The following is a 25,576-nucleotide window of genomic DNA, read 5'->3' as shown; positions in this document are numbered from 1 at the left end:
CATGTCCGGTCTCACAAACACACACACACAGTTTTTGACTAAGTATATAAATTCACTAATAGCTTGGAGATCCTGGCGTTGAAGAAAATAGCACCGGGTCCTCAAATCAATTTTTCCTTTAGACGGCCTACAAAATGTTCATGTTTATGGAAGCAAACTATCGCTGTGGTACGAACTCATCCGCGGCACACATAACCCAAACAAATAATTGCCAGTCATGAACAGACCAGTCCGTTATTGATCTCTGAGGAAATGTCTGATTGGACATGGCTCCCCCCCGGCTACTTGTGACCTGAAAGCAGCCGTCAGTGAACGCGACCCAAAGGAAAGTAATCCAGCATTATTGCACAGCATAATGTCCAACACTATAATTAAAAATACATCCAATAAGTTCGAATTGTACATATAATTAAGCATTCAATTGCCAAGTATAAAAAAATAAGACTGGTTGCGTCCGTAAATTGAAATTTATTGAAAGAGTGAAGTATGACCACAATGCTTATACAAAACACAAAAAAAAAAAAAAAAAAAAAAAGAACACGGCTTCAGGAAAACATTGTTTATCCAACAGTATTGTTACTTAATAGCATGATTAAAAAAGTAAAAGTAAAAGCTAGGAGTAAATCATGTCATTAATCAACCACATCAACAAGAATATAGATAATTTAGGTTGTGGCACAATTTGTTAATCCTGACATCTCTGCGGGTAGGTCTAGTCTGCTTGAAACGCATGCATCAGCTTTTTGTGTCGCCTCATGCTGTAGATCTTTGGGAACGCTTTCCCGCAAACAAAGCACACGTACGGTTTCTCCCCGGAGTGGATGGTGACATGTTCGTTGAGGAAGCAGGCCCGAATGAAACCTTTCCCGCAGACGTCGCACTTGAATGGCCTCTCCTTCGTGTGGTGCCGCAGCGTGTGCGTCTTCATCTCGCTCGTCGACCTGAAGTACTTCTCGCACTCGGGGACTTTGCACTTGTACGGCTTCTCCCCCGTGTGGATCAGCTTGTGCCGGGCCATGGCCGAGGCGGAGAACAGCTTCCCGCAGTACATGCACGGGTAGCGCGACATCTGGTGCTGGTGCTTGCGCTGCTCATGCTTCTTCAGCGCGCCCTTCTCCTTGAAGGACTTGTCGCACTGGGAGCAGGAGAAGCGCCGCCGGGACTGGCTGTGCTTGAAGTTCAGATGCCGGCGCAGGTTCGAGCTGGAGCTGAACGTTTTGCCGCAGTCCGCGCACAGGAAGGGCTTCTCGCGCGTGTGCACTCTCAGGTGGGAGACGAGGTCGACGTCGTTCCTAAACTTCATGAGGCACTGAGAGCACTGGAACGGAAGCTGACCGGTATGTTTCCACTCGTGCCGGATAAATAGCCGCAGCACCGTGAAGGTTTTGGGGCAGTGGTGGCATTTGTAGGGGCTGATGAGATTGTGTACATTTTCAACGTGCTTGGCCAGGGGCTTATAGAGACGGAAGTTCTGCTCGCACAGAGTACACTGGAAAGGCATGTGAGATGAATTGTGCCGCGCCACCGTCTCCGCATCTCGCAAGACCTTCTTACACACCTCGCAGTAGAGTTCGTTATGGGTGCGTTTGTGCTCGTCCAGTGATAATTTGTACCTGAAAGCCTTTTCACATTCATCGCATTTGTAGACACTGCAGGTTCCCTCGACCTCCTCGGATTCCAACTGCTGCTGATCGTAGCAAGTCCTCCTTAAATGCAGCTTCAGGGACGTCAGGAGCTTGAACTTAGAGTCACACCGGGGACAAGCAAGTTCCCCGTTTGGAAAGTGAGTCTTCATGTGCTCCTTCATGTCCTGCTTCACATGCTCCTTGCAAATGCAACATCGGCCTCTTGGTCTCGGGTGCTTGGTCTTGTACGTGGCGGCCATTTTGACGCGCACGCCCTGCTGCACGTTGTCCGCGGCGGAGAAATCCTTGTTGGCAGTGGGAAGGCTTTCAGGATCTTTGTCCGAGCTATTTAATAACGCGCCGTCCTCGGTGGAAATGCCGACGTGAGCCACGGGGTTGAGTGAAGCATTGCCGGACGTTTCGGGAGCAGCTCTCGCGCCCGCCGCCACCACGCTAGTTTGACTTGACTTGTTGTGCTGCGAGGAAGACAGTTTCTGGCCCTCCCGGGCCTTGCTGTGCTTGATGTTCAAGTGTCGCCTCAGGTTGGAGCTGGCGGCGAATGCTCTGCCACAGATCGGGCACAGGAAGGGTTTCTCGCGCGTGTGCACTCTCATGTGGGAAACCAGATCGGGATCGTTCCTAAACTTCCTGGGGCACTGGGGGCACTGTAATGGGAATTGACCCGTATGCGTCCACTCATGGCGAATAAATAGCCGCAGTGCGGAGAAGCTTTTGGTACAGTGGTGGCATTTGAAGGGTCTTCTGAGTTTGTGTGCGCTTTCATAGTGTTTGGCCAGGGGCTTATAGAGACGGAAGTTTTCCTCACACATAGTACACTGAAAAGGTATGTGAGACCCCTTGTGCCGCTCCACCGTTTCCGCGTCGCGCAACACCTTCTTACACACCTCGCAGTAGAGTTTGTTATGGGTGCGTTTGTGCTCATCCAAGGACAATTTGTACTTGAAAGCCTTTTCACACTCATCGCATTTGTACTCCCCCAAGGTGGCCTCCACCTCCTCCGAGTGCAGGCACGTTCTTCTTAAATGCTGCTTGAACGACGCCAAGCGCTTGAACGTCGTCTCACACCGGGGACAAGTGAGTTCGCCGTTGGGAAAGTGGGTTTCCATGTGCTCCTTCATGTCTCCCGTGACTTGTTCCTTGCAAAAGTAACAGCGGCCTCTTTGCCCCGAGGAGTGGGTCTTGTTTGCGGAAGCGGCTTTGCTACGCGAGCCCCCCCGGACTTTGCTTTTGGCTGAGGTGACTTTTTCTTCCTCGGGACACGTGTAATCAAACTCGGCATCGGAGCAATTGGAAAACGAGCCGTCCTCACTAGAAGCATCTTCATTCACAGGAAGCATGTAAGGAGGATCTTTGAGCGAGCCGACAGAATCATTATCTGACATGTCGGCTGTAGCCGCAGCATCTTCGGACATCTTACCGGGCAACAGGAGCGCGGACTCGCTGTTCGATAGCAACATTTGAGTTTCTATGCAAGGGTGTAGGCTCGCCGCTGGGGAAGGGCTTTGTTTTCTCGAGTGGCCTTTCTCTTGCAGCAGAATCATCTTCATTTTTTGTCCCCTGTTTGGTCTCACGGGTCTGGAATTCAAAGACAAGGGCACGTCGAGTCTTTTAAAGAGGACCCTGCACTGTTTGAGGAATACGGAATTCTTCCCTTTATTTCTCTCCACTTCTTGTGCCTCGCTCCTTGCGTTCTCTGTAGCCAGCTCAGTTTTGCCTGACTTTTCATGTAGCGGTGCAATAGATGCCTTCTCCATGTCGGAACTAGATGAATACACAATAGGCGAGATGTGGCTTTCAGCGTGCAGTTTGTCATTTTCCGGAATCGTCCTGTACATGGAACACAGACTTAGGGTCGAGGCAATATGTGCACCTTCAACGGAATAACCTAAAAAAGAGATAATTTACAAAGCGTTAGGTAAATTGTTAGGAGTAGGAACAGAATAAAGCACATTGCGAAAAAAAAAGTTTGGATTAACTACACAGGCATCTTGTCTGAAGAGGCTTACCACTTTCTTCCAGCTGGCTGAGGTCATTCTGATACCTAAGCAGTGTTTGAAGGTCTTGACAGTGAGACACAGACTCCAAACATTCCCTTAAAAAGGAGGGAAAGCAGAGCATGGATGCAACCTGAGCAAAGAACAGAAAACAGTTATTTACATCATAACAAGACATTTGTAATAGTGAATCATAGTCCGGACAAAAATTAAGGAAACAACATAGATCCTGTCAATACATCTACTGAGCTTCAGTGTAACAGCATGTCATGTGCCAAATTAGATTACCTGTTGGAGAGTTTGAAGATTCAGAAGCATTTCAAGCCTGGATAGAAACTGCCACGTCAAGGTATTCAGTTCCTCATCGTACTTCGGGCCAAATTCTTCAGGGAAAACATTCTGATGGACAGAAAGCCAATATTCATTTGTTGATTGCTCATCATAAATATAGCATTCAAGTTGGAAACAATGGGAGTTAAAACATGAAAATGCTGGGACTCCAATTGCAATTAAATACTCAAACACAGAATTGTTCACAATCCTTCAACAACAACCATTGTATACAGGAAAGAATCAGTCACTTAATAACCCGTTCAACAAGCATATTTAAAATCTTAAAAAACAAGAACGCATATTGCCCTGCCCATGAACTGACACACAGTCAACATAGGTCCATCTTCTGTTGGCATTCTCCTTATATCATAAAAATACGGTAGACTACGGTAAAACTAAGGTTTGTCAGGGCTAACCCTATACCTACACCCAATAGTGAGATATTGAGCAGATATATAAATAAATATTAAATATGATATAAATATAAAAGCGCCATATCAACACTGACCTGGAAAAAGTTCTCTCTCTCTTCCGGTTCTTTTAGCAGGGTGTGCACACGATCTCTGAAGTTTGAATTGGGCAGTTCCACATTTGAACCTGGTTCCTACAAAATGAAAGAACAGCGCTGATGAGCGAGAAAATAAAACGTGTTTATTTATTTGTATTTTCTTAAACATAAACAAGCGAAAAAACAAACTCACAAAAAACTGTTAAAGATAAATCAGCATTAAACATAACCTTTATGGTTGAAGGAAAAAAATATATATATTAAATTACCCCACCTCCACATCCCATGACGCTGATAGGGTCTCCATTCTATCAAGGTGTGGCTGAATAATCCCCAACTCAGAAGTTTCCTCAAACTGACATAACTCCAAGACCAGCTGAAACAGGACATAGCAGGTTACTACAGTTCCGTGAAAAAATGCAATGATCCCATCCTATGATAACAATTACGGATGCCAGAACTGTCTCTTGTAATTGTTTGCACTGGGTGCGTGGCAAGACAACTAAGTGCTTTCTGAAAAGTAATATGAACAAACAATGACGATGATCGATGCTGTCGATTTTATGACCGACAGATTTTGGATTTGTGATGTTGTTGATTTGAAGTCAGTTCACAATACTCAATAATGAAGTAGAAAAAAACCTTCTCTCCTTTCCTTGCACATTTCTCCCCATCCTTAAAAGAAATCATTGGCGAGACCACACATTATTTATGAATGTGTGTGAATGCTCGCTATTCAGATGAGATAAAGGCAATGTCAATAATTTTTGGGCCACTTAGGTGCTTGTTTAGGCTGATACCATTGTAACCACCATGACAACAAAAGAATGCAGTATTTATTCCTAACCAAAAAGGTCATAAACGTTATTCCTCAGGAATGTTGAAACATCCACAACCAATGCAAAATATAGAACCTTATAATATTGCTAAATTACTCAACTACTACTTCTGACTTTGGGAGATTTGGCAATCATATTTGGCCTTTAAGCTTTGGTAAACAAGATATTTAGGCCAGCCATTTTTGCTATGGTGTTATCATTCCAAATACCTTATCTGGCAGGAAAAATATTCCTTGAGCATCTTAAAGCTGTAAAATCTTACTGGACTTGATAGTTATGGTAATTAGAGACTGATTAGGACCATAAATTATTTTCACGCAACGATAGAATCTGACGTTACTATTCCTTACCCGTGCCCTCAGTCCCAGAACCAGTTGGGCAATCTGTCGACGATTGATTAGATCGGGGACAATCTCGACCACCGTGGAGATGAACTCCTCAACCAACCCATAATCAGCCACAACTTTCTTCTCCACCGTCTGCCAGATCGCTGCAGCCACCAGTCGAAGTGGTGGGACAAAAAGGCGCAGACAGGAGAGGGGAAGGGGGGGACCTGGATGCAAGCACACAGTTTGAATTCATTATCAATTATGATGGGATACACCATGCAGTCTAAATGATAATCGCCAAATAAAATTCAGATCCAAAAAAAATTTGGATCAGACGGTTTTATTGGAAAACCAAGGTTTGAAAACTACAGTTTCATTCCTGGTACCTCATAGTCTACTACCTATGTAGTTAAAAAAATAAAAAATAAAAAAAATTGGACTCTTTATTGTAATTTTCAACATCTAAGCAGCTTCCATGAGAGAGATATAGATATATATATGTATATATATATATATATATATATGATGTACAGCATTTCATAGCCGTTTGCTTTAACCGCTCAGCCATGATGATACAACTATGTAACCTGCTGTATATCCAGATGCAAGGGACTGGAAAAACCTGCAGTCTGCGTGTAAAATAGGGACAGTCTATTCATCCCGGGTGCAGGATTTCATTGGTACAGCAGCTCGGTAAGAATGGGAATGCTTAAACTTAACTAAAACACAGAGATAAATCATTGGCCACCTACATAAACATGGAAAGTAACAGAACTCTTTATTAACAATTCAGTCAAAAGTAGGAAATCGTCCAATTTGCATGCATATGCCTATGAGATGAACAGCAATCTGAACATTTGGCATACTTTTTAAAACACTAAATTAGTGACCCGCTCGTCCTCAGCCAGCACAGAGTGCGGGAAGGAGCAGGGTGGCGTAGAGCGCGCATAGCGTATATAATACGTAAGCACCGGCAGCGTATTGTGATGGCGTCACGGTGGTCAAACGCCGAAAGGGCGCTAAGTGTGGGGGCTCTGTGCGCCGCAATACGGCCCAGAAGCCATCTTTATCCCACACGCCAAAGCATGCGGGGTCATGGGTGGGAATCAGGTTCGGCTCGATTCTTCACGAGAGGCTTGCAGTGATAATCGCGTTAATATATATCATTATGTAATAAATATTTGTAGAATTATTTTTTTTTGAACTCAGTAATTCGTGCTTATTTCCATAGTAAGCGGGATCCGATCACAAGTGGTCAACCAAAAAAAAGGTATTTGAGATTGACGTCGGCGCCAGATGTGAACGGCGACCCGTCCGGGCCGGACACCCGGTCTGGGTTTTGCCAGGACCGAGCGGGGCCTACACGACTCGGAGCGAGCCATTTTATACGATCAGTTCGTTTCGAACGAATCGTTCTCGAGTGTTGGCCCGCTAACGGTGTATAGTGCGCCATTTTGCGTAGGCGCCACCGCAGTCCACCCTACACTCGGCGCGATTCTCTGCCGGCCTCGCCTTATTACCTCCGTCCGGGGGGGGGGGATCTTGGCCAAGGCGTCGACCGTTAAAATTCGACGCGCTTTTCGTGTAATTACGGTATGGCCGGTGCGGGTCTCGCACGTCGCGCGGAAAAAAAAGGGAAAAAAAACCGATGAATCATTGCCGCAATTACAGTAATAGACGCGCAGTAACATCTTAACAGCGGATCGCTGGACCGAGGTTTCAAAAACGACGGCTCACTTGGCCGCGGTTACAAACTAATCACTTTTCTGCAGTCGCTCTTACTTACAGTTGAATTCGGAAGTGTCTTCTTCCATGGCGCGACGGCCAAAGATCGGTCGGATCGTGGAGGGGGGGGGGAAATGCGAATCTATATGAACGGAGTGATGGCGCCTCTTCTTGTTCTTGTTCTCGTTCTTCGTCTGCTTCCACTTCTTCTTTAGTTCCAACACACTTCCGGGAGACCAAGCCCTCGTGGATGTGTTGCTGCCCCCTAGCGCCCAGGCACAAGTACACACAACAACAAAGACCTTTCCTTGATCAAGGGGGGAAAAGGGATTCAATAACCCAGATGTACTTATTTGACTTGCTCTCTTTTAGCAATACTTTTTAATTATATAATTAATCAATTATTATGTATTATTACTTTAATTATCATTCATACAGACTGACTTATTAGTACTACCATTGCATATTATTGTTACACACTGCTGGCATATACTATTTGTTCTTTACTTTGGTGTAACTGCCACCTGCCCTGCTGTGCTACTTGCCATTAACTTCTGTGTATATGTGTACATATATTTTTCACTGCACTATTTTGTTGCTCTGACCTCTGAATTCTCCTCCGGGGATGAATAAAGTGGCATCTAATCGAAGCCATGGTCACTAAGAATACACATTTGGTTGTGCCAGTTTGTACTGTCCTTGACTTGTGGTGACTGTTGGCTAATGGTTCTGGGGAAAAAGCAGAGCCGAGGATGCATTCTGCATCAGGGAGAAGCTCCCCCGGTCTTCGTTCAAGCCCTTTGCCTTCCGTCCACCAGAGATGTCACACATGAGAGGCTCCACAGATGTCCTGACTGGAAGAGGTACTTCACCGTGCCTCGTGCCCACAAGAGAATTGCCAGTCAAGCGATGAAGGGCTCCGTAGGAAACATTACCTCAAAGCTTACCTTGCGTGCAGATTGCCTTCTCCTGATCTACCACAGAACAGAGTTAAATGTTGACCATAAAACCTTTATTTGTGGTGGCAACATCATGCAAATGTTCTGCTGTGATAAAAAATAAAAATCAGGGAGGAAATGAGAATGATCTTAGAAGATGAATTATTGACAGATGTCTGGATAGCCGTTGTTGACGCCAATGTAAAAGTGTCCATGGGATCATGCTGATCTCCAAGAGCTACATGTTACTCTGATCTTAATTTTACGAGCATCACATAGACAATTATAGACATTGTTTATTAAATGATATAAAATGAAATAAAATCCTGCAAATAAAAAGAATTAATTTCAGTTCTGCACTATCAATCAACATATTATAGAACCAAATCATTTATTTGTTTCAAATATTTAAGATGACTAATTTAAAATGAATGAGCTAGCCAATGAAACAGAATCACAAGTGATATGTCATCAGCCACAGAGAACAAAAGGGAGTAATTAAATGAAAAAGCCATTTACAGCAATGGAGATTTTTGGGTCAATATTTGCTTATACCTTGTTTCAAAACGCAACAGCAGGCATTTTTTGCCGTTCCTAAAAGGTGATCTGTTAATAAGTGAAATAGCCTAGCCTATTGGAAGAAAGCATTTCTTTGGAGGTATCCACACAAAAATATTCACTCCGTAGTTACAGTTGTTCCATTTTAAATAAACAAACTTAGTCATGTCACCTACAATCAAATATATGCCATGACAGTAGCACAAGAAAACCTCCAGGCCATGGCCTTTTACACAGGAATGTCAACAGGGCCATTCATTGGGAAAATAAATGAAAGTAAATTTACCAGCCAAAGCTACGGGGATGCAACAAATTCCCCCAAAATGAAAAAAAACAAACAAAAAAAAACAAAAAAAAAAAACAAGCACATTTATTTAAATTGCAAATAACAGCTTAGTCAATAATATCCCACCACAATAAGTCTGCCGCAATATACAATGCCAAATCACAGGCAATTTTAGAAGTTCAGCTCTTATCCACTTGTGTCACGTGTCAAATCTTAAGAGTACACTTTCTTTTTAAATGTAGAAAACGTGTCACTTATTTTCTTCCTTTTATACAGAGCAATAAAAAAAAGTTAAGGCAAGATGCGTCAAACAGAAACCCAAAGGCCATGAGACGGCCCCAGCAGACGTGTTCCCATTCCGCGGGTTTTCCATCACAAGGGGTTCCCAGGAACGACTTGCAGCAGCTCCCTTTCGCTCTCTGTCTCAGGCACCTTGCACTGATGGGGAGGGGGAGGAGGGAGGGTGGTGGGTGGTGTGTGTGTGTGTGTGTGTGTGTCAGGTGTGGGGTGGAGCGTGGGGGTGGGGGTGGGCAGGCGGTGTCCAGTACCAACCCCCCCCACATTCACCTCCTCTTTGAGTCTGCCAAAACACACTCTCTTTGGCACTTAGGCTGGCAGACTCAACTTCTTTCCTTTCAGGACTGTAACACAGAGCACATGGTGATGTTTAGTTCTCTCCCTGTGAACCAGGACGACATCATCATGCAGATAACACAGTGTGTGGACTTTAGACTACATCTCATATCTAGGTTTCAAGCTAGTGTAGACTCAGTTCTAACTATACATTTTTTTACAGAGTCTAGAAATCATGTTTCTGTGATTCATCGCCTGATAATACACATTTTACTTCTAAATTCAAACTCTCGCTTCTGGACTCTATTTTTGCTACGTGATAGGTTGTTGGCGGCATGTACAGGATTCGTTTTTGTCTGTACTGTGATCAAGTCATGTCAAATGAAAATGGAGGGAAAAAATAAAAAAAATAAGAAGAGTATGAATTGTTATATGCAAAAACACTTGATTAGGTGCGAGATTCAGAATTGAGCATTATATTCTGAAATCTGAATTTAGCCTTGAAGAAGAAATGATGCACCATCTCATTCAAACCTACAAGAGGAAACTTTATTTGCAATTTACTTAATGGAAAGAGAATTGAGAGAGTGAGAATGGTGTATAAATTGGAAAGGCCCATCCAACTGCAACTCAATAGACTGGTTTAATGTGAGAAGCTGATTCGGTCATGTATGGCCTCTGGAACTTTATGAATAGTGAAAAATGCATCATATATATATTTTTTTTACAATTATCATATTTTTCTCTCTTTACACTCTTTAATACGGTTTCACAAATAGCATGTGCAGCAACCATGACCGTAGATGCTCTTTAGTAACAGTCACAGTGCAGGTTTGTGTAATGTGTTGGGAATCACGTTCGCAGGAAGAATAAATGTGCTTGACTGTGTCGAGTGAGCTGCAGAATTTGTAAATAAACATGACATAACTGCTTCATAAGCACCTCTGTGGCAGGGACTCACCTTTCGTTACATACAAATAGAAGAAGTCGCAGTAAAGGATGGTCTGCACCACCCCAGCGACAATGGCGATCATGTCAAAGAAGCCCTCAAAGTAGAAGCGCCATATCCAGTTGATGAGGTAGAGGGCCCTGTAGAGCCCCAGGAAGAACAGGTAGTGAGTGGTGATGGTCTCCGCCTCGCCGGTCTTGCTGATCATGAAGAGCTGGGGCAGGATGGCCACCGACTCCAAGTAGATGGAGAATGTCCACAGGATCTGAGCCCAAGAAAAGGGAGAGCGGTGAAGGATAGTTGGAGGTAGGCATGTCAGACATGCTGAATGGATACTCTAACAGGATGCGACAGCCTTGTGTGCGAGGGATGACGCTTCCATCTCTGATCGAAAAACATGTAGACCGACCATCTCCATGCCCTAAGTGCCTCACCTCCAGAGGAGAGAAGTCATGGTTGACGAGGAAAGCCAGGCCTCCGACGGGGACGACCAGGAACTCCACCCTGAATGTGTCATGGTTCCCATCGTACGTGGCTTTGAACTTCATATAGATCAGGTAGACGGTGGCGTACGCACATCCAATGTAGATGACCTGGAAAACAGAATATTGAGCAGAGTTTTAAACATCTGTTTAAAAAATACCCCACCAAGATAAACAGTATGTTTGGAGTTAAACTTCAGTTTGGATAAGACCCAAACTTGTTGTCCCACATCCTCCTTTGGTCCACATGGGTGTGTCTGCTGGGTAGGTTAGAATATTCTTCACATTGTGTGGTAAGTGCCACCACAAACAGGAAGGTTGTTAGAGCAAGTGCTTTAAGATGCAGGGTAGAGGAGGTGTGTGTGTGTGTGTGTGTGTTCTACTACTGTCTCGCTTACCTTCATGGTGGTGTTGTAGAGGGAAATGAATGAGGTGATCAGATCCAAGTAGCGTGTGGTGAACACCAAGGCAAACAAGATCTGACTCTTCCCGGAAATACCTGTTTGGAGAACAGCAGTAATGTGCATTTGTCACTCACACACACACACACACACACACACACACACACACACACACACACACACACACACACACACACACACACACACACACACACACACACCCCTTCATTAATGGATCTCTTTTCTTCACCTGTATTTAGCAGGTCTAAGGTACAGTAAGAAGCCTGGTCAGTATAGCTTTATATTCTCAATCGCACAGCTAAAAAGTAACATCACAATGCAAGAGTCAAACCCCCCCCTCAAAAGATTATGGCTACCATTTAATGTGAGAAATATATCGTACATCTTCTCTGTCTAATCCAGATAACCGCTCAGGCTCTGTAGAAGTTCCTCCCCTCACTAGTTAGGCTTGGTGGTTAAGGTACAAAAACAAACAAAAAAAAAAAAAAAACGAATTGCACCTTATGGGCAAACATCTTTGTGTCACAGACAGTGTGTGCAATGCAAAAATGCACTTAATTATCTAGGAATTCATCAAGATTACAGGAATCACAGAAGCCAATGAAATGTAACTGAGGTCATTCATGAACCCCTAACCACCCCAGTGGTGGAAAAATAACAAAGGCGTGAAAAAAGAAAAATACAGCTTAGCAATGTCATAAGCATTTGAATACAGAAAAACAGGATTTGCTGAAAGCCTGTCCAAAAAGGCATGACAATGAATTGAATCAATGAGCAGGGGGAAAGTCCAGCTGTGTAGAAAAACAAAAGTCAATCCAAGTAATGAGTCCTATGCTGTGCGTGTACAGTTTTAGTGCATGCATTCCAAGAGGAATGGGATTTTTTTTATTTAACGCAAAATAGCCACACAGTCAAATCAGAAACATGGATTGCATGCGTATGGGTACTTCTAGGTTGCATGAGGACAATGAGTGTCTGTCCAGTGTTAATGGACTACAATCATTTAAAAGTAGGCCGTTGATATACCTTACAGAGCACGGACTATCTTTAACTTCAATAACTGATACGTGACGCTGACACACAGGATTTTGTCGGACATGAGAAACGTCACACTTTCAAAAAAAAGAAATAGCTTTAGTTGGACTAATCCCTCAGTAAACAACGGTGCAGGGTGCAGATGCCAAGCCTCCCATTGACCCCAAATAAACTGTGTGGAGCATCAATGACCCCGTATGAATGATAATGTGATTTAAACCACTCGTGCATGTTTGACGGTGTTATTTGACTGTCAACGTTTCCACGTCAGAGCCCACATTTGGAGAATGCAAACAGTAAACAGAGGGTGAACACGGACCCACCGCACTCCTCGTGTTCCCCACATTTCGGGGATGAGTGACAGAAGTCTTTTCTGACCCACATGGGGAAGAGCCCAGCGTGGGAGGCTGCTGCTGCTGCTGGTGGTGGTGGACCCCCACCCCCCACCCCGTGCTGTCACTGCTTTCTGCTAGTCAATCCCCAGAAACACCAGAAGGGCATCTGGGGGTGAACGGGGCCATACGGAAGAGTTGATTCGTGAAACTGGGTGTTTAACATGCAACAATCGGAGGCGCTCAACGCGTGGTATTGTAACATCACTGTTGACAACGGCTGGGCAGCTAGCCGACACTGAGCTAACTGACGCCAACTGGTGCTAGCCAGTCGGCTACCCGTGTATTCCACAACACGCCTCCCCCGAAAAACTAAGTCGCGTTACTTTCCATAGCGTAACCACGCACAATAAATCAAATGGAAAAAAAATAAGACAAAATAATTAACAGCTCGCTACCCACCGGCACAGGACCTGGTTTTCCATATCTTCAGCAGCAGGATGATGATGGCTGCCAGGTGGGACAGATCGCCGGTCAGCCTGAAAACGTTCATGTTCGGTTGAGATGCTCCTTCTCCGCGGCGAAATCCGACCGGTTCTAGTCTCAGAAGGTCACCGCTCGGCTCCCTCTGACGCGTTCCTCCGCCTGGGTATCGTTACCTGCCCTGTTTGGGAGACTTTCGGGGCCCCGGAATACTCCCAGCTTCTGGTTAAAGATGGGGAAAATGGCGTGTAGCGCTTGACGTGGCCCGGGGACGTGGCCAATAGGGATGAAAAACTCGCAAACAGTCCGTTCGTGGCGAGCGAATCTCTCGAGAAGACTCGGGCGTCCAGAGTGACGCCGGTGAAAGTGCGGGGGAGCTCACTAAAACAATCGGAAAATAATCACCGAAAACTCAATGAATGTTCAAGGTTAAAAAAAATAAATAAAATAAAATGGTCAATGAATTTGGCACAATTCAATATGAATTTCACTCAAATAGAAATCTTTGACAAGTTAATCATTTTTGTGATTCACACTTGTCATTGTGCTGCCAAAATAAATATTTCGAGATAATCATCTCAACATAACCAATTATATGATTCATTATAATTATTGCACATTATATTTTACAATAATAATAAAATAATATTCAAGTACATTGAATATATGAACACAAAGCAGTCCGAGCAGTCCTCCCTCGCCCGCTGTGCCTTGAACCAAAACCGAACGACTCTTTTTACTGATTGACTCACCAAGAACCAAATCGGAAGAAAGGGTCGAGGCTCTCATCAGCCGAGGCCAGGCGGCTCCCAGTGCACGCCGGGAAAAGGGAGGGCGCTCAGCCAATGAGAAGCTCCCAAGTCGAGCAGGGCGCGCATCATCGTCCCAAAATATATATCGAACAGAATTAAATTCAGAATTTAATCAGAATACTCGCGGTCCTCAATACAGTTGTATACATATTCATTAGTTATTAAATAGTCTTCAATTCAATAAATATCTTATACTATTATTTATCTGACAATCATTTTTCTTTTAGTCAAAATTCTAAGCTCATCTGCGTCAGTCAACATTTCTGATGTCATGAAACTTCAGCCGACGACAACTTGTCTTCATACACACCTGCCACAGTTTCCCCGCTCTCGGTGAACCCAACTCACTCACACCACTTCCACTTGTGATTTATTCAAAAATCGGTATTTAATTTTGTTAAAATGTGGTTTACATTTGCAATGACATCGTTGCAAATAAAACAACGCGACTTGTAACAGGCCACCCAGCACGGTGAACAAGGTGCCGTTTTCAAAGTATTCCCAGTATTCCATTTACCAACCTGACGCCCAGAGACACAGTTAACCTCCCTTAAAAAAGTATATTTTTTTCTCCAATTGATTAAACTCAATAATACAATTAAACTTTTTAAAAAGACCATTTGTGCAACTGCATCCGAGATGCACACTAATAGCTATGAGTGCCATGATGATTCAATTTATAACAATTATGATCAAGTAAGCATTTGCAGTAATAAAGATAATGCACCCAGTTTAAGATAAAAGTCTGGAAAGGTCCTATGTATTAAACACGGTATGATGGAAGAACACATTGAGGGCTGTTTCCACCAACACATATACATTGGAGAGTTATAAAGCAGTACACCAATTACATGTACCAGAATAAATACATTTCACAAAACACTCATTCAACACTGATATGTCTTAGAAGATGTCACTTTTAGAGTTTTCCTTCCCCTCATAACCCACTCTAAACAACTGCTTATGAAATTATTATTTTTTTCTGAAGAAGGATGGTGTTTCTGTCACATAAAATGGCTGGTAAATTTAGGACCTACCTGAGCTTAAGACTTGATTGACCAGTTTGTTATAAACAAATAGTTATCACAGTGTTTACAACAATAATGCTCTAGCATGAGCAACAAAGACATTTAAATTGGCAAAACCAGGTTCTCTGAGTCGTTCATTAACCGTCATTTGTGATTACACAGTCACGTTTCATCGTCACGCACACAAAGAGGTCTTTCAGTCCTCCAAAGCCTTGAGGATGAACACGGCATCATCAAGTACGTAGTAATCCTTATACATGTCCCCTTCACACAGATAAGGCACCCGGGTTACAGCCTCTACCTCCAGCCCTGCCTCTCGAAACACTTCGTTGGACAGACTAGTCACTTGCTCTTCCCATGTCTTCCCTTTCACCCTCAGTCGTTCTTTGGGACGCTGCCATCTCCCTCCTTGGGGAAAAACACAAAATTAAGCACACATTATACACTATAATTGACCTTAACCGGAAACATATGCCCAATAATTTGAGCACCACTAAAGAAGTACATGCTGTAATCCTGACTGACCGATCTCCACATAGGGCTGAAAGGGCAGCACGGCGGCCAGAATGACTCTCCCGGTGCCGGGCACTAAAGACATCCTGATGCCCCTGAGGAGGTCCAGCGGATTGTCGCAGCGGTCCAAGAGGTTCAGGCAACTGATCAGATCATACTTGAACCCAGTCCGCTCCCACTCGTCCAGACCCAGCAGTCTGAGGCAGGCGGGCACAGTGAGAGAGTGAGAGTGAGAGTGAGAGAGAGAGAGAGAGAGAGAGAGAGAGAGAGAGAGAGAGAGAGAGAGAGAGAGAGAGAGAGAGAGAGAGAGAGAGAGAGAGAGAGAGAGAGAGAGAGAGAGAGAAGCATAAAGGCAGGTAGACACAAGGATTGAGAAACGCAATCTGAATCCCCTTGAATAGGAGTGCCAGTGAACGTGACCCGGTAAAATGGTTTCATCTTACAGCGCGACAGTGTTAAAACCGCCTACTTGTAATTCTTCCTCTGGAGGTGCCATTTCATGGGTGGCGAGACCTCCGTTGCGTAGACCTCTCTGAAATGGGCCCCCATCACCTCCGTGACGCCTCCGTTCCCGGCCCCGAGGTCCAGAAGCCTCTCGGCCCGCCACTCCGGGGAGATGTGCAGCAGCTGCCTGAACTGCTCCGCCGAGAACACAAACATGGAGCCGCGACCCAGGAACCTGAGGGGAAACCAGAGAGACATGAGAGGCGCGACGCAGGAGGCATAGTTTGCAAAAAAAATAAATAATAAAATACGCGTTGGGGGAAAAGATCTCGCCCTGTGTTTCTGACCCGTTGATGGAGGTACGCGACACCAGAGGACTCAGCACCGTGGACACGAAGGAGTGGTAGAGCTGTGTGAACATCCAACCCGACTTCTCCACGCTCCTCCTCAGAAACGCCTGGGTGTCCGGGTCCAAGTGGCTCTGGACAAACAGCTTCTGCAACGTTTCCCCGAGCAGCTCCGGGGAGCAGCGGTACCACTGGCAGGGGAGAGGAGGGAGAAACACAACAAAAACATAACAAAATAGGTTACACATTGAACACTGCCAGTCTTTCCACACACCATTGATTGTGGATTTCTTTGGCAACTGTGTTTAATTCGAATTAATTTGTGTTTTGAACGGATACAACTACTTGATATATATTATGTATATTCACACATTTTAACAGTGATCCAGATGTTAACAGTGATCCAGATGTTAACAGTGATCCACATTCTAACAGTGATCCACATTCTAACAGTGATCCACATGTTAACAGTGATCCACATGTTAACAGTGATCCACATTCTAACAGTGATCCACGTGTTAACAGTGATCCACATTCTAACAGTGATCCACATTCTAACAGTGATCCACATTCTAACAGTGATCCACATTCTAACAGTGATCCACGTGTTAACAGTGATCCACATGTTAACAGTGATCCACATTCTAACAGTGATCCACGTGTTAACAGTGATCCACATTCTAACAGTGATCCACATTCTAACAGTGATCCACATTCTAACAGTGATCCACATGTTAACAGTGATCCACATTCTAACAGTGATCCACATTCTAACAGTGATCCACGTGTTAACAGTGATCCACGTGTTAACAGTGATCCACGTGTTAACAGTGATCCACATTCTAACAGTGATCCACATGTTAACAATGATCCACATGTTAACAGTGATCCACATTCTAACAGTGATCCACATGTTAACAATGATCCACATGTTAACAGTGATCCACATTCTAACAGTGATCCACATTCTAACAGTGATCCACATTCTAACAGTGATCCACATTCTAACAGTGATCCACATTCTAACAGTGATCCACATTCTAACAGTGATCCGTACCTCCTGTGTCTCCTGTCCGTCCGCCGCTTCGCTGTCGCCGATCATGTTCATGAAAAGTGACCGGGCCAGGGGGCTGCGCATGTACTTCCCCGTCCACATCCTCCTGACGGAGAGCAGAAAGGCGACGTAGCCGATCAACCAGGCTACGAAAAGCAACGTCCTCAGCTGCGGGGGACACATACGGACAGCAGGTGACCCGGCCGGCTTCAGCGGGACGGAGGCGGCGGGTGACCGGACCCTACGGCGGGAGAACACACCGACGCCCCGCAAACCATGACTCCAGCTTTAAAAAGAAAAAAAAAAAAAGTGCCAAACAAACAAACCTGAGGGTGCGGCTGGGATTTAGGAAGCCCCCTGTTTACTCGACATTTCAAACGAGTGGGGCAAACAGGCCGAGGTGATCACCGTGCGGCCGCCCGGGCGGTCTGGTCTGGCCGCTCCGCCCATTATCTCAACTGTTGTTTTGTTTGGGGGTTTTTTTGTCTACGACGATCTCGTCTCACTTCCGTGTTAGTCGTGCGGGACCCGCGAACGACTCGTTCGTAGCGAACGACCGGTTTCATTTCCGAGAGTCCGGGGGGGGGGGGGGTGGGTTACGTTGTCGCGGTGCTTGTGTCGAGATTTCCCCCTCTCGTCCGGGTGCTGCGGTTTCGTGTCTAGAAATGTCAGAGAAACGGGTAAAAACGGGAGCGAATGGGAACTGAAGGTCGTCCGCTCCGGTATACGCGCGGCAACGGCAACAGCTCATCTGGACGTTGGCCCCTTTTTCCGCGAACGAGAGTTGCAGCCTCCCCTCGTCCCACGTCCCAAGATGACAACAACTCACTGTTCAAGATTCAAGATTCAAGATTCAAGATTTTTATTCGTCACATACATATACATACTTTCATACATATATGCAGTTAAATGTAATGCAACGCACCCGGTGATAACACACAATACGTCCTAGGGAAAAAAATAATAATAATAAAAAATAAAAGTAATCATAAAAAGTAAAAGTAGAAAATTCCTTTCTAATAGACCGACTAACTGACTCCTAAAACGTAATACAGTAAGTGGAATACTTATAGAATAAGATAAAAATATATAGAATAAAATACAATAAAAATAAAATGGAATAGATGGAAGGAATATGCCTATGTATGTACAGATATGTGCATTTAAAGATAAAAATCCATGGATGTGAATAGAGATTTATTGACAGTGGATATTGGCGACGCCCAACGCGTCATTATTCCGTACACATTTCAACTGTAGGTCGCTTTGGATAAAAGCGTCTGCTGAGTGAAATGTGATGTAACGTGACGTGATGTAATGTAATGTAGCGTAATACACGTTAACAGTTTGGAGCCCGGCTGCAAGACTGTAACCCGGGGTCGCCGTGCTCTGCAACAGTGGCTCCCGATCGGAGTGTTGGTTTCGAATTGATGCACACGAGAGCTGGATTCGGCGTCAATCCGGCTCCACGCTCAAGCGAAGAAAGACGACAACAACAACAACAACAACAACAACAACAACAACAACAACAAAAAACTCGAGCCCGAAGAAGAAAAAAAAAAACCCCGATACATTTAGATGTACTGAGCCGAGAATAACGACACACCCAAATGGATCGATCCGCCCAGGACTGTTCCGGGTGCAGTGGAATGCTGCGCAGCTGGTGTCGCGGCTTAAAGTGTCCGGGGGAAAAAAAAAAAAATACCGGTTATTCTTCGGTTGTTGTTTTTTTTTTGTGATTGCTCTCAAACTGTGTGGCGTCATCACTGTTCCCTGGGTTGTGGGCATTCTAAACACAATTATTTTACAGACGAAATATGCAGCACGTTTCTGAGACAAAAGGTAGCGTTCATTATGGTGACGTTTGTCATATTTCTTCGTGTGTGTGTGTGTGTGTGTGTGTGTGTGTGTGGGTGTGTGCGCGCCGGTGACGCGGAACCGTCACGGCCTCGTTCCATAACCTCCTAAAACCGAAGAGCGATGACGCTAGGCTCAGGAGGGATCGCATTAAATGTCGCTGCCACACTTCTCCGTATGCTTTGATGCTTTTGGAGAGGGAGCGCGTATCTAAGAAGTCGTAGTTGTGTTCACAGCTCTCTATCGTTTAGCCGTACGTAGTTTTATTCAATGATAATAAGCTGCTATAGCTGTTATAGTTATAGGTGTCACGAACTAACTTCTCCCCCTTTCACCACACGAACAGCTTCCCACTGACATTCACTGCCACTTATATTATCATAACACATTCATCTTTCTTTAAATTCAATTATGTTTCACAACGCAGAAATAAATTCTGATTTAGATTTTAAGGACATTCATTCTCAAACCACGTGTGTATACTTTATTTTATTCCACATGTATACAGTCCTGTATTTCCTTTGGTGAACATGTCAATGTGCTACTTTCACATGTAATAGGGTCATTTTGTGTCCGGGTGTTTGTACTGTTACTTATGTACACGTCTGAGTCCTTCTTCCACCTCTGCTCTTTCCCAGACCCCCCTCTCCCCTTTGACTGTCTGCGCATCTTGGTCCCCCCACTTCGGCTGATCTCCGCAGCGATTTGGCAGACTGTGCGGCAGAAGGTGGTGGCCCATTACGGGCTGCTGGATGACCTCATCACCACCATGACTGATATTGTCCCCGAGCTTCTTAATCCCAAACGGAGGACGTTGCTGTGTATTAACCTTCGAACACAGGTATTGAATGGAAACCCCTGCGAGCCTGAGGGCCTTCCAAAATATAAAGTCGGCGCCTACAGTGTCTGAGGGCACCAGAGATGCAAACTCAGATTGTGTGACTTCCATGCCGTGTTTACTGTGGTTTCAGCTGATACTCGAGCTGTGTCGCTCTGAGCAGACGAACGACCTGGTGGCCATACGGCCGCACCTGGACAGGATAGTGACTCTGTCGTCGCTGTTGAACCAAGAGGTGCGGTCCGCTTTTAGTCCTTTACCCGAAGTTACTCGCTCCATCGGTAAACTGTCTGTTGAACGGAGGCGGGTCATTGGGCCTTGAGGTTGACACACAGGATCTATACTAATAAGATGAGTGTGATTGCAGGGAGGCACCGTAGCGGATGCAGCGTCTGCATCGAACACCCTGAGACTTGTCCGAACACTTATCAAAGACCGGGATGAGAGGCGGCGCTTTTACGAGGTGAGTGAGTTTGGGTTTTTTTAAATTTAAATTCAAGATCCGTCTTACCTATTCTGTCGAAATTCTGTTTAACCCCCCGTTGACACAAATGAGTTGGTCAATTTTCAGAACGTTTTCCCTTTGACATTTGGCCCCGACCACAACAAAGCCGTCGAGGTCCTCGTGACGGAATTCCTGTCACGGCTTGAGATCTTGCTGCCCGTGCCGGACCTCCAACAGGTTGACGTGTGCGCCGCGGCGTCGCTCGCATGATACAGAGGTGTTTTGCCTGGCATTGGTGTGCTGACGCTGCGCTTCCTTTGTCCTTCTCACGAACCAGGTCGCCTGCATGCTCAGCAGTGCCCCGCCGGCTCTGGCAGCGTGCGCGGAGTCCCTGCCTCGCCCCCACGAAATAAAATGTCTCCTGGAATATCAGAAAGGTCGAATTCAACTACACGACATAGGTATTCAGAAGCATTGATGTCATTTTATTTATTTTTTTACAAAGGGAGGCTCTAAAATACAGGTTTTGAATTTACGGAGTTCAGATGTGTTTCATCAACACTGTTACAGCTGAATAGGCTGAACCCCTGTCCATCGGTGGTTTATTGGCTGTATCTTGGTGTTTCAGATACTTCGACTCTCGCAGACGGCCCTTCCACAGCTCTTTTGCTACAACCTTTGGAAACCTTTTTGAGAGAGCAGGAGAAGACAATACTAGATGCCGATGTTACTGATTGCATAGATGCATTCAGAGTCATTCAAGGACCGAACTTGAAGACAGCAGCTTTCGGACAAGGCACAGAGGATCCAAGCGCAAGGATTGACCAGAGGAGAAAGACAGACGCAAACTGTTTGGCGACTCAGCATTTAATAGTCGACATTAATCCTGACGAAAGAGTCCGGGATGGATGTCCTCGCAATTTGCAGGACACAGAGTATTCAAATGGAATCAATGTGGATTTAGAATCCCGTGCCGTCGACGTCCGAGTCGGTTATAATGTTGAAATACCAACCGAGGCAATTGCCCTCGCTGTAAACAAGACCTCTGCTGACGATGTTCCCGGATCTACCGGGGAAGCAAATAAAGGGTTTGTGGGTGATGTTGATTCTACCCAGGAGGTTCAGAGCTTCCCTGGTGTTGAAATGGGTTTGAAAAAAGAGGGTGCAAAGACCAATACAAGCGGACCTACCGAGGAGGAAATCAAAGACGTCGGCACTTACGTTGAGGTGCTGCCCCATCTTCACACACCAGCGGTGCAAGTGCTGAGGCCGTTTAGGAAAAACCGAGGTCTGAGGGCGAAACGCTGTTTAATGAGCGCGGCAAAAAACGAGGCTAGAACCCACGACGGCTCATTATCCAGTAAGACGTGTCCGACGTGTGGCAAGACGTACAGTCGTGCGTCGGACATGAGGCGGCATCAGCGGACCCACACGGGAGAGCGACCGTTCCAGTGCCCGTGGTGCCAAAAACACTTCCAGTTCCAATACGACCTAAAGCGACACAAGTTAAACGTGTGTAGAAAAGAAATATATTTATCGAAAAGGCCTGAGGATGAAACAACTCAAAACCCTGAACAGTGTGATGTTTGTGGCCGCCCCAGAGCTCGGCCTTTGGAGCGGAGCGGCCGTGAGAAGACCCAAACCGCAGTCACAGCCCCCGGACCTTATTGTTGCGGCGACCGTGAGAGGATGGACGAAAAGACCCGCCTCACAAATCCAAATCAGATTCCTCGCTCGGGGGAGGTCCCCGGAGGAGCCGCGGAGCGCCGTGATGACACAAACTCTCAGAGCCCATCGCTCCTCGAGGAAGTAATGACCGCGATGAGGCGTCCGGAAATATGTGAATGCTCCCCAGTACGGGGTGGCGAAGGTGACGACGGCGAGGAGGAAAAAAGGAAGAGATTCCGGGGATCGCGGACCGCCGGAAGCAGCGCAAAACGCATCACACGCACAGCACCGGAGGAGAGCGACGGCTGTACACGTAAAGACCGACCTCTGAGCCGGTCAGGTATGGCCTTCCACGTCTGTCCCAGCTGTGAGGTAAATTTCAAGTCCAAAAGTGCCTTTAACAGACACATGGTGACGGCGTGCAAAAGAAAGCCAATTCATTCCGGAGAGGCGGAGTCTGCCACTCAGGGGGACAAAAACTCCACGGTAAACAAATGCAGGGAGGGTTCGAAGTTCAATGAGGCACCAGGGAAAAGCCCGCTAGCTGACGGCGCTCTCTTTTGTGCGGAGTGCAATAGGTCGTTCCCAGAAATGGGGAGACTCAAAGCCCACAGTCTGATGCACAGGCCTCGGTCGTGCACCATCTGCGAGGACAGTTTCAATGGCTTCTCGGAGCTCAACCGGCACTACGCAGACGCGCACGGCTTCAGCGGGCCCTTCGCGTGCGCGTTTTGCGAGCGGATCTACTCCGACTTAAAAGGCCTGATCAGGCACGAGAGGGTCCACACTGGCGACCTGCCGTTCAAATGCCCCGAGTGCCCGAAAGCGTTCGGCTACGCGTCCGTGCTCAGGCTCCACGAGAGAACTCACACCAAGGAGGCGCCGTTCCTGTGTTGGGACTGCGGGAAGGGCTGCAAGTCCAACGCCGGCCTGAGGATCCACCGGCTGTGTTGCCATAGCAGCCTCGAAGAGAAGCGTTTCTCCTGCGAACACTGCGGGAAGGCCTACGCCCTGAAGAGGAGCTTGGACCTCCACGTGGCCAAGCTCCACAGGGGCGTGCGGTATCCATGCCCGCACTGCGGCAAGCTGTTCCGCAGCACCAGCTCGCTGACCAGACACGACCTGACCCACACGCAGGAGAGGCCCTTTTTGTGCAACGAGTGCGGCAACAGTTTCAGGTCGGCGTCGGAGCTGAAGATACACGTGCGCTATCACACCGGGGAGAGGCCGTTCAAGTGCCTGGACTGCGGGAAGGGCTTCGTTCAGTCCTACTACCTCACGGCTCACAGGAGAATGCACACGGGGGAGAGGCCCTATCAATGCTTGACCTGCGACAAGTCTTTCAAAAGTGCAGGGATTCTGAAAAGACACAGGATGACCCACACGGGAGAGAAGCCGCATACATGTTCAGTCTGCGACGCAGCGTTCAGTCGACCTGAGCTCATGAGGGCTCATATCAGAAAATCTCACTAAACTGGAACAATGTAAATTCTTTGGGAAAAAGAAATATATATATTTATATATATATATATATATATATCAGTTATCAATAAAATACTATTTTGTTTAATGTGCCCTGTGTTTCTAAGAGGTTAGGCAACGACATATTTTAAGATTTCAAAGCTTTGAAAGTTCTACTCAGACAGCAGGTGACGCTGTTTTACTAATGTTTGAGTAATCTCAAAATGGAACAAAGTCCATTTGAGATTAGAACATAAAAACAAAACAAACAAATATATATATATATATATATATATATATACAATACATCTCATGACGTTGGGATGGATTTCTAATATATTATTTGCAATGATCCCGCTGTTTTTCATGATGAAATATTTATTGTACATTCATTTACGGGTCTGTTTGTTTTTCACGTAATTGGAATTAATCGAATTTCAATTTATAACATTAGAATTATTATTACGGTTATTTATTTATTATTATTGATAATATGATAATAATAACAATAATAATAATAATTTAATATTATTACCACATACAGTATATGCATGCAGGTGTCCATAGGCTCGAAATTTCAAAAATTGCAACAAAAAGATCCGTCAAGTCCCAGTCAACCAAAAGCGAAATAGCTGTAAATAGGAATGCTGTATTTTTCTTTACATTGTCTCTTTTGTAAATAATATTTATTTATTGTGAGAACAATTATTTGTCATAGCCCAATTATGAACGTTTTTGCACAACGTTTTTTTTTTACGCTTTCCGCCGGATGAGCCAATCAGGGAGAAGCGTGGGGCCTACGGGTGTGACGCTGAAATATGTGACCGATCAAATCACGTGACACTGAAGCGCGACGCTTTGGAAAATAAACTGTTGGTTTCATTTGGATGTGGTTATTATTATTATTATTATTATTATTATTATTATTATTATTATTATTATTATTATTATTATTATTTAACAAAGTCCAGGTTATTGTATGTTTTATATTTAAAATATGTACAATTGTATATATATCATATACTGATAATTAGTGAGAGTGACCATATATGTTCATTTGTTTGTTTGTTATATGTTTTGTATACATCTTCATATATAATTCTTATTTTTTTTTCGAGGTTCAAGATTCAAGGGGTTTGCTCTTCACATGCTCATACACACTTTCATACATATAAGCAGTGAAATGTCTTTGCAACGCACCCGGAGATTATGCACAATAGTTGCTCAACCGAACATTAACAGCTAACCTAATTCCTACCTAGCAACTAACTGATCCCTGAAACGCAATGCGGTTAGTGAATAGAATAAAATAAGACTCAAAATGATAATGCAAAGAGCGGGTACATAATAGAAGAGAATAGAGTTATGTATATGGGTTAGGCAATTTTTAAATTTGTATATATTTGTTTTATTGTGTATATATACAATAAAACATGTCTATTATCGTGGATTATTTAAAACACGCTGTAATGTCTTTACCGACCCCTAGGGGGCGGCTAGCGACGCCGAATTCACCAGGTCACACATATCGGCGTAACAGTCTCGTCAGCGCTCAAGCCGCCGCTGGAGACCAGATCAAGCCGCGCGCAGGTCGGACACCGGCGAGCCACCACGTGCTCTTTTCTTTTCTTCCTTCCTCGTTTTATTTTATTTTATTTTTTTATTTCTATTTTTTTC

The 25,576-nt window shown here is 45.1% G+C and overlaps 3 protein-coding genes across 5 annotated transcripts; all 3 read right to left on the bottom strand.

The window, feature by feature from the left end:
* Positions 1–461: 461 nt before the first annotated feature.
* On the bottom strand, positions 462–7,485 carry LOC307245500 (uncharacterized protein). The gene is made up of 7 exons (XM_080021098.1): positions 7,436–7,485; positions 5,671–5,873; positions 4,756–4,857; positions 4,482–4,577; positions 3,929–4,039; positions 3,653–3,773; positions 462–3,531 (listed from the first exon to the last, which is right to left on the bottom strand). The coding sequence occupies exons 1-7, from the start codon at positions 7,461–7,463 to the stop codon at positions 713–715; spliced, it is 3,480 nt and encodes a 1,159-aa protein (XP_079877224.1). The 5' UTR covers positions 7,464–7,485; the 3' UTR covers positions 462–712.
* Positions 7,486–8,364: 879 nt separating this feature from the next.
* kdelr2b (KDEL endoplasmic reticulum protein retention receptor 2b) lies at positions 8,365–13,665 on the bottom strand. Its single transcript, XM_080020967.1, has 5 exons — positions 13,412–13,665; positions 11,559–11,659; positions 11,113–11,271; positions 10,691–10,943; positions 8,365–9,797 (listed from the first exon to the last, which is right to left on the bottom strand). Exons 1-5 carry the CDS (start codon positions 13,500–13,502, stop codon positions 9,763–9,765), a joined length of 639 nt encoding a protein of 212 aa, XP_079877093.1. The 5' UTR covers positions 13,503–13,665; the 3' UTR covers positions 8,365–9,762.
* Positions 13,666–14,632: 967 nt separating this feature from the next.
* Positions 14,633–18,089, bottom strand: mettl9 (methyltransferase 9, His-X-His N1-histidine). Of its 3 annotated transcripts, none has more exons than XM_080021853.1 (6): positions 17,957–18,089; positions 17,634–17,798; positions 16,577–16,767; positions 16,255–16,464; positions 15,798–15,982; positions 14,633–15,680 (listed from the first exon to the last, which is right to left on the bottom strand). In XM_080021853.1, the coding sequence occupies exons 2-6, from the start codon at positions 17,730–17,732 to the stop codon at positions 15,469–15,471; spliced, it is 897 nt and encodes a 298-aa protein (XP_079877979.1). In that variant the 5' UTR covers positions 17,733–17,798; positions 17,957–18,089; the 3' UTR covers positions 14,633–15,468. The 3 variants fall into 3 exon arrangements, with proteins under 3 accessions (XP_079877979.1, XP_079877980.1, XP_079877978.1); XM_080021854.1 differs by having other exon boundaries at positions 17,634–17,736; positions 17,957–18,010; XM_080021852.1 differs by having other exon boundaries at positions 17,634–18,065.
* Positions 18,090–25,576: the final 7,487 nt, after the last annotated feature.

Source organism: Zeus faber, assembly GCF_960531495.2.
Source record: "Zeus faber genome assembly, chromosome: 20".
In the NCBI taxonomy this organism is placed as follows: Eukaryota; Metazoa; Chordata; class Actinopteri; order Zeiformes; family Zeidae; genus Zeus; species Zeus faber.
This window is presented reverse-complemented; position numbering and strand designations above follow the sequence as displayed.